We start from the raw sequence: 8,664 nt of genomic DNA on the forward strand, positions 1-8,664 counted from the left end.
TCACTGAAGTGATTGTTGAATACAAATGAATGAAGGTCATCCGAACGAAAGTAATCTTTTGACGATTGTGCGTTTCATGAAATACAAAACGTAATAGAAAAACAGCCATAATGTGGACAAGAGCATACTTAGGGGTGGGAGCTGGGGGTGGGGGAGGGGGGTGCAGGAGGACCACATAGTGTACAGCGAATTGCTATACATTAGTTAATCTGTTGGTTGCTTCAAGTTTGCCTTCCAAAATGTGCCAAATTGTTTCCTGTAGAAATCTCATGTCAAAATAAAGAGCAGTTTCTTTGTTGAGTAAGAATGATCGAACAGCAAGTGCTTTATGAATTTGTGAGTACATCATGCAAAATCTATGAGAGCAACCATAATGAAAATATGATGCTATTGCAGCCTATTCTAAGTGCAACCTGAGATTCTCAACAAGAAAGTAAAAAAATAGATAAAAAAAAAAAATGACACCCAATTTGGGGCTTTAAATTTTTTATAATGCGGGTGCATCTCAAATTTATTTCAGGAGTTTAATTTAAAAAGTTAAAAACTCAAATGATACAGAGTGATGAAACGAATCCATTTTACATCAAAAATAAAATGTCTTCCGAGTGTGTTTGTTCTAAACTGTAACCATCAAAGTCAGAGAAAAAAAAATCATAGTAAATTCTACTTTATCTGTAGTGAATCCACCGCATATTAGGTTTGAAGTGAACCATTGAAATAAATGACATTTTCCATAACATCCTTATATATTTGGATGCACCCTTCATAAGCTATACTCTCCATTGCTCTCTTGTTTATGCCTCTATCTTAAGTATTTCGATGATTAAATGTTTCAAATAGCGAGTTATGGTCCAGCGAGGTAATCCTTCTTCCTTAGTATAAATTTGAAATCCAAAAAGTAGGGAAAAAAAAGTCTCAAGTGATGGTTCTGGTTCAAACGTGAGAACACTTAACAGGCATACCGTGTAGAGGCCATTTCCTCCGAGGCCGCAGTCAAACTGGATCAGCCTCAAAGTTTCGTGCGTAGTGATCGGCTTGAAATCTGCTAATAAACTAGCAGGTTGAAACATATTTTCTTGTGAATGTAAATTTTAAAAAGATGAAAAATCTAAAAAACACTGAGCTGGCCTGACACAAGGCCCATTAAATAAATATGTGTGCTTTCACCTTCCCACAAGGCACCTTGTTCCTGATGAATCCATGACGTGCATTCCTCATTGGAAAATCCTGGTCCAACTGATTGACGCCTCCTCCTTCAGTCAAGTGCCAGGAAAAAAAAGGCTTGTTCCAGAGGGGACTTCTTGTAAGTTGAACCGAATTCTTCCTCAGTTCACCAGCAGGACGTCCTCATATGTTGTCATCCTGACGGAAATACAAGACGGTGGTTTGTATTCAGATTGTATCCAGAGCTGTTTGATGTGACTCTGACAGGGGGGAAAGCCCAAAGTCCCCTTTTTGTATCACCAGTCATACTTTGGTACCACCTGGTGGAATCTTACTGTAGTTGTTTGATTTAGTTCATTCGTGGTGTTTTTACATCGATGTTTGAGATATCTTGTTTTGTTGGTGGAATTTGAATGCACCCTGAGGACTGGTCAACGGGAAACACAGCAGATCAGTGTTTTGCTTCTTCACTGATGCAACTGCTCACAGCTCTTGCGCTCTATTTGCCAGTTAGAATTTTCCTGAATGACCTAAAATGTTATCATTCTGTTTGTTCGTGTGTGATGTCACATCACTTTGTGGTTAAAATGTTAAATAGGCCATTAGGCTAGCTAATAGTATCGATGAGCCTCATGTGAAGGCATTTTGGCTGTGTTGATTACACTCACCCACTGAGTTCAGTTGTTTATGGAACATGGGTTTCACGATTGTTTACATGCTAGATGCGTGGGCTTGATGCTTTATGTCAGGGGTCCCCAAACTACGGCCCCGTACATTTGGCCCGGCCCTCTAACCCTCCTGTTGTCCTCGGGTCAAAATGACCCGTCACTCTGTTAAAAACGCCCCCAAAAAACTGCAAACAGCGGTGTCTACAAGCCTACTGGAACCTACAAAAGGATTATAAGGAAGGAACACAAGAACTTTAAGAGACTGCTCATGTGTCAGAGAGATTCTGCTCTGACAACTGAGCTGAACTTTTATCGGTTAAGAAAGTTAATGTTTGTCAAGTCCCGTGTTTGCCAGCAGGGGGCAGGCTTCTTGCTTGCTTTCTGCACACCTGCCACCGATTTGTGATTGATTACACGGGCTTTATTTGGGCGCTCTGGCAGTTGACTCACTGCCGGAGTATTCCACGCCGTGCCAAAATTCTCTCGCCCAATTCCTATTCGTATTATTCATTGCCTCTTAGCCTTGTGGCTATTATTGCGCGTCGTTATTCCTCTTTCGAGTGAAATTTATAGTATTGTCTAATCAGACCCTCCTTGCTATTTTTTCCGCAAGCGTTTTCGGTTGTTCTCTTTATTTTATCCCTGGTCCTTATTTTGACCAGCACTTTTTGTTATTCTCCCGGTCGGGTAATTTTGTGTTTGTATTAAAGACTCCTTTTGTTCTCTGACAAACCTCTTTCTGTGTCTGCTATTTCGGGGATCGACTTTCAGTTATTTGGTTATACACGAAGCGATTACTCTGTCTCTTCAGGTACAACGTGACAATGTTCCATGGCTTTTTTTCTATGAAGAACCCAGAGAGAGTTATTTAGTTATTATTTATTTCCTGTTTTTGTGTTAGTGTTATTATTTGTTTCCTGACTTTTTTCTGTAAAGAACCTGGAAAGGGTTATTTGGTTATGTGTGGCTTTTCTGGAAAACAATAAAAAAATTTTAGCTCCCCTACGATCGTCACACTTTTTTATAAACTGGCACCGGCCCCCCATCAGAGAAGGGAAAAGTTATGTGGCCCTCACAGGAAAAAGTTTGGGGACCCCTGCTTTATGTAATCAGTGTGTCTATTTTGAGATTCACATTCAGAGTACTTAAGATGCCGCCATTTTGTGGCATTTACAATATAAACGGTTACACACCCTTTTGTAAGGAGAGTGTGACAGTAATTTGCAAATATTCGCAATTTGCGGCAGGGCTTGCCCGCAACCTCATGCAGGAAGTTACTTCATGTTCTATTTTGTTATTCATTTCAATTGTCACTTTAGCCATTGTGTACTGAGCAACCACAACAGCGAAGCCACTACTACTTATTTATATCACAGTTGCATTTCTGATTTTATAGGACTCACTACAACCCCCCCCCCCCCCCCAAACAAACAGAAAAAGTATTGCATTACCTGTCACAGCAGCAGAAAAAGGAGCACGGCGATGTCTCCAGGCCCCTGAACTTGCCGGAGTTTGGCGCATCGGTGCACTCAGCTATGAAAGCATGCAGGTCTGTGATGTGAATGGGCTCCTGGGTCTGATGCTGTACGACAACATATAAAAGTTTGACATTTACATTCGGTTTCCAGAGCCGGATGCCACTCAATTCTCCGTGATCGATGCCCAAACCTAAATCATCTGAAAGTAGTTAAAACAGAATAGAGCAGGGGTTTCAAACTCATTTCACATTGTGGGCCACATACGGTCTCTGTAGATGTCAACTGGGCCGGACCAATAAAATTGTACCATACTCCGCGATAAATAACCAAAATAATGTCTTTTCTTTGTTTTGGTCAAAGAAGCACAAGAACATTAGGGAAATGTAATAAACGTATCTTTTACAAAACATTTCATGAAGCACCTTAGATTTCCTTAAACAAATGTGCAATTTACTTTTATCATTCACATATATGATCCAACTGATTGTACAAAGGCACAAAACGTAATTGGTATTGAAAAATATCATAATGCATTTTCAGATTAAACTGGGTTCATAAAGAATTTTTGTTTTTAAACAATTTACACATGCGCATATAAAATCTAAATAGAATCCCTGCCTACACCTTACAAACTGAGGAGAGTGCTATTAAATGTGTAAAGAATAAAGTATTCACACGTCCTTGATAGCGTCTGCTGTGTTGGGTCTGTCTCAGTGACAGACTGAGACTGCTATTGTCTTCTTCTCTGATCAAAACAATGTTGACTTGTACTCTGATCAAACAGTGTATCCGCCAGCGGATACTCCACGAATTGCACCTTGTAAAAAAATATTCATTCATTTTATGGATTTTTCCACTTTTAAATGATCCTGCGGGCCTGATCGAACTGCCTTGGGGGCCGGTTCCGGCCCGTGTACCGTATGTTTGACAACCCTGGAATAGAGGCTAGAAAACCTACATTTTGGATCGAAGATCTACTTTTCGATCAACTAACCTCACGGGATCTACCCTTACCGGCGTGCGCACGCGCGCACACACACACGCGCGAATTTAAGATTTACCTGCTTTATTTTATTTTTTAAATATATTTTTTTTGTGAAAATGAGACTGATAAGATGATTAGTGTGCAGTGTATATTAACACAAAAATATATTACTAACATGTACAAAGACAAACAAATGGTTGTTTGTTTTTTTTCTTCTCGACACTCCTCGGATCTACTTGGGACCCGTCTTAGATCTACCGGTAGATAAGGATCTACCTAATGGGCACACCTGCTTTAAGACAAAAAAAGGTCGGGTTTGCTGGCCTACCTTGATGGCCTCGTAGGCTCCGGTGATGAGCGCGATGAAGAGCGACAGCACCATGTAGATGAAGAGCGAGATGAAGGTGTACAGGTACACTTGGCTGAAGAGCCACACCAGAGTGCTGCTCTCCTGCATTCCTGAGAAGGTCACGAACATGTCGTCGCCATTGATGAGGGAGAAGAGGCATTCCGACACCATGGATAGGGAGCGGAACTGTAGCACAAGGATACAGTCTAATAAAACACTTCTTAACATGATCTGAAAACAGTAAATCTCTTCACACCTGAGGTTGGCAAACATTTTACACCAAGTGCCACACTTAAGAAAAATACTTAGCTCTCCAAGTGGCACCAAAATGACCAACATTAAAAATAGTTGCGTAGTAGGCCCAAGTACTCCGAGCGGGCGCTGGTGCACTCAGACCGTTCGGCGACTCAGAGCGTAGCTTCATTTTGTTGTTGGGTTACAGTAGACTAGAGCAGGCTAAAATGCGAGTCAATGTGGCGGCCATGTTGGCTGGGCCGACTGTCTCATCAAAGCAGAAACAATAGCTTAGCAGTGCTGTAAGCATGCAGCTCAACAGGCGCATGTTCTCTCTACTAATAGCTTTTTTCTTTTTAAATCAGGCACTAGTAGTCCTTTTGAAAATATTTTTGTTGCAGCTCAGTTTTTTTTTTCACAACCCTTATCAATGTCATCGATTCATAAAAGAAGTGCATTCATAAAAGAGTGGAATTGCACGTATTTTTGCTGTGGAATTGCCCGTATCAAGGCGCAGGAAGCATTATCCGCCCCCTCAGCAAGTTTGAATGAACTTTAAAAAATCAGTTTCAAACTTTTTTTTTTCTTCTTTAAAAAAAAAAAAAAAAAAAACTTTACATAAGTAAAGTTGTCGTGTACTGGGGATTTTTAGGCTCCAAAAGAAGTCCAAAACAATGCTTGTTCTCTACTGGGTGTTTCAAAGCTACAAAAAAAGCACTTCGATGTAGTCCATTAAATTGAGGCTCGACAGTACTTAAAAGTAAGGTTGACTTATCGATGCGGTACCTTCACATGGTACGGTCCCAGCACAATCCAGCCGCAGAAGCAGTAGCCCAAATATATGACGGCCATTCAGCAGCAGAAGCGGATCACGTTGGGGAAGGCTGCTCGAAGAGTTACGATCAGGATCTAAACGATGATATCATGGAGAGGAATACCACATTTTCTTAACTCGGTGCAAATCAAACAACAAAGTTGAATTACTAACATGTGCCTCAAAATGACCTTACTAGTGAACTAGTGGGCGTTTTGCGGCTTACATGTCAATGAGTAAGCCTCAAAATGATCTTACGAGTGAACTAGTGGGCGTTTATCGGCTTACATGTCAACTAGTAAGCGTCAAAATGACCTTACTAGTAAACTAGTGAGCGTTTTGTGGCTTACATGTTCACTAGTAAGCGTCAAAATGATCTTACTAGTGAACTATTGGGCGTTTTGTGGCTTACATGTTCACTAGTAAGCCTCAAAATGATCTTACTAGTGAACTAGTACGCGATGTGTGGCTTACATGTCAACTAGTAAGCCTCAAAATGAACTTACTAGTGAACTAGTGGGCACATTTATGGCCTTACATGTTCACTAGTAAGCGTCAAAATGATCTTACTAGTGAACTAGTGGGCGTTTTGTGGCTTACATGTTCACTAGTAAGCGTCAAAATGACCTTACTAGTGAACTAGTGGGCGTTTTGTGGCTTACATGTTCACTAGTTAGCGTCAAAATGATCTTACTAGTGAACGAGTGAGCGTTTTGTGGCTGACATGTTCATAAATAAGCGTCAAAATGATCTTACTAGGGAACTAGTGGGCGTTTTGTGGCTTACATGTTCACTAGTAAGCGTCAAAATTACCTTACTAGTGAACCAGTGAGCGTTTTGTGGCTTACATGTTCACTAGTAAGCGTCAAAATGACCTTACTAGTGAACTAGTGAGCGTTTTGTGGCTTACATGTTCACTAGTAAGCGTCAAAATGATCTTACTAGTGAACTAGTGGGCGTTCTGTGGCTTACATGTTCACTAGAAGCCTCAAAATTATCTTACTAGTGAACTAGCGGGCGTTTTGTGGCTTACATGTCAACTAGTAAGCCTCAAAATGATCTTACTAGTGAACTAGTGGGCACATTTATGGCCTTACATGTTCACTAGTAAGCGTCAAAATGACCTTACTAGTGAACTAGTGGGCAATATGGAATAAATACTCAAAGGGCTTGCCAGGCAAGCCCATTGAGTATTTAAAGGGTTCAAAGGGCTTGCCTGGCAAGCCCTTTGAGTATTTATTCATCCGTGATGGTATTGTAGACCAATGAGAGCACGTCCGACAGACACGTGGACTTCGGGCGGCCAATCATGATGCATTTCGAGCCAAGCCCCAACAAAAACGGAGGAGAAAACTTTCAGACGCTTTGAAAGCTTTTGGGGTACATATTACTCTTGTTGTTACACAAAATTTTGTTTTACGATTATTTTAGGCGGTAACGTTATGGTGTAAATGTCAAATACGTGGTCAATTTATCAAGATGAAGCCTGCTTAAAAATTTGCTCCAACAATTTTGGAGATGTGTCTGACTTTGACAGCAATGGCGGCAGTTCAACGCTGACAGTCGCAGTCGGGTGCAGATTTATTTCGGCAGGACTTTCTAAAATCTGCCGTTTGCTCTGACAGTTCTCTGTCTGACAGTCACATTTTGTCTTATTACTCACAAGCTAATTGACATTTAAAAAAAGAGTTAATGTTTGGAACACGATTTTGCTCTTACTGTTTGCTGCCTTAGTTCGTTTGAAATATTCGCTTCCTGCATTACATGAAGTACATTTTTTAATATTCACAAGACTGTAACTGTGCATTATAAATAATGTCACATTTGCACTATGTTTTACTGGATCTACAACTAAACTAGGTCCTCGTTTCTGGGAGAGTCCACAGCACCTCCTGTATCACAACCATTCTGCCGGCACACCTTCAGCAGCACGATGTTTCTAATGGGAGCTGGAGGGTGATCAGCTTCATTGAAGAACAGGAGGAGGAGAGGCACAACGTTTGTCATTTGTGATATGTTTTTAGACTTTTCTCCTAACTAAAAAAACTATGTTTTGTTAATTTCTTGATATAGTTCTTGTATTTAAATATTTTAACAATCAAATATTTTTCAACTGTGTTTTAGATATGAATTGTATGAAATAAATCAGTGAAGCCCCATTCAAATTCTACTCTATCTAATCTGCTCGATCACACTGCTGTCAACCTGCTGTACCTCCAAACTCCTTGGCTTACTCGCAGTTGGAGGGTTCCCCCCGAACGGGGGGACAAATCAAGGAACCAATCCCTGCACCCCGAACGGGGTGCCCTTACGGCCGTTTTTTTTTTTTTCGGCTAACCGCCCCCTGAACCTGGCAGGGTGGCGGGCGGACCTTTTGCTCCAGGCGGGGGACATAGAGACAAATCCGGGGCCCACACAGACACTCTCACGCACGCAACAAACACACACACAACAAACTACCTGGACATGCGACATTTGCACACAACAGATTACAAGAAGACAGACATCCTTCAGATGCAACCACCACACACCACACTGGGTACACAAACATTGCACAAACATAAACACTAGACAATACAACATAACATGGAAATGCAGACTACATCCCAAAACACCACCACGAACAACAACACCTCGTAGGACACCAACAGGCAGCAGAGCACAAACAGACCAAAACAACACACTCGCCTCACCAACACTACCCTCAAACGCAACACGGACAGACAACTCCAACAGAGATACAACAAACACAAGACCACCCCCCCAAACCTGGACCTGCAATAGCTGCAATAGAATCATCACACGCAGACAAACCTCACTCAGATGCAACTCAACACACACACACTGGATACACAGACATTGCTCCCGCATCACCACCCGCCAATACACAAACACGTGGACATGCAGAACACACACGCAAACAACAAACACCCCAACACCACAACCCCCGAACAACCCACAAAGAACAACAC

At 41.4% G+C, this 8,664-nt stretch overlaps 1 protein-coding gene across 1 annotated transcript; it reads right to left on the bottom strand.

The window, feature by feature from the left end:
* Positions 1-762: 762 nt before the first annotated feature.
* On the bottom strand, positions 763-5,723 carry LOC127589214 (mucolipin-3-like). Its single transcript, XM_052048271.1, has 4 exons — positions 5,665-5,723; positions 4,624-4,830; positions 3,284-3,414; positions 763-1,362 (listed from the first exon to the last, which is right to left on the bottom strand). The coding sequence occupies exons 2-4, from the start codon at positions 4,813-4,815 to the stop codon at positions 1,326-1,328; spliced, it is 360 nt and encodes a 119-aa protein (XP_051904231.1). The 5' UTR covers positions 4,816-4,830; positions 5,665-5,723; the 3' UTR covers positions 763-1,325.
* Positions 5,724-8,664: the final 2,941 nt, after the last annotated feature.

Source organism: Hippocampus zosterae, chromosome 17, assembly GCF_025434085.1.
Source record: "Hippocampus zosterae strain Florida chromosome 17, ASM2543408v3, whole genome shotgun sequence".
In the NCBI taxonomy this organism is placed as follows: domain Eukaryota; kingdom Metazoa; phylum Chordata; class Actinopteri; order Syngnathiformes; family Syngnathidae; genus Hippocampus; species Hippocampus zosterae.

Excerpts from the sequence above, each read along its gene's own strand:
- LOC127589214 (XM_052048271.1), bottom strand. The coding sequence starts at position 4,815 with ATGGTGTCGGAATGCCTCTTCTCCCTCATCAATGGCGACGACATGTTC. Across the intron at positions 3,415-4,623 it reads GAGCCTACGAGGCCATCAAG|CATCAGACCCAGGAGCCCAT; the intron begins GTAGGCCAGCAA and ends GTTGTCGTACAG. Across the intron at positions 1,363-3,283 it reads TTTTTCTGCTGCTGTGACAG|GATGACAACATATGAGGACG; the intron begins GTAATGCAATAC and ends TATTTCCGTCAG.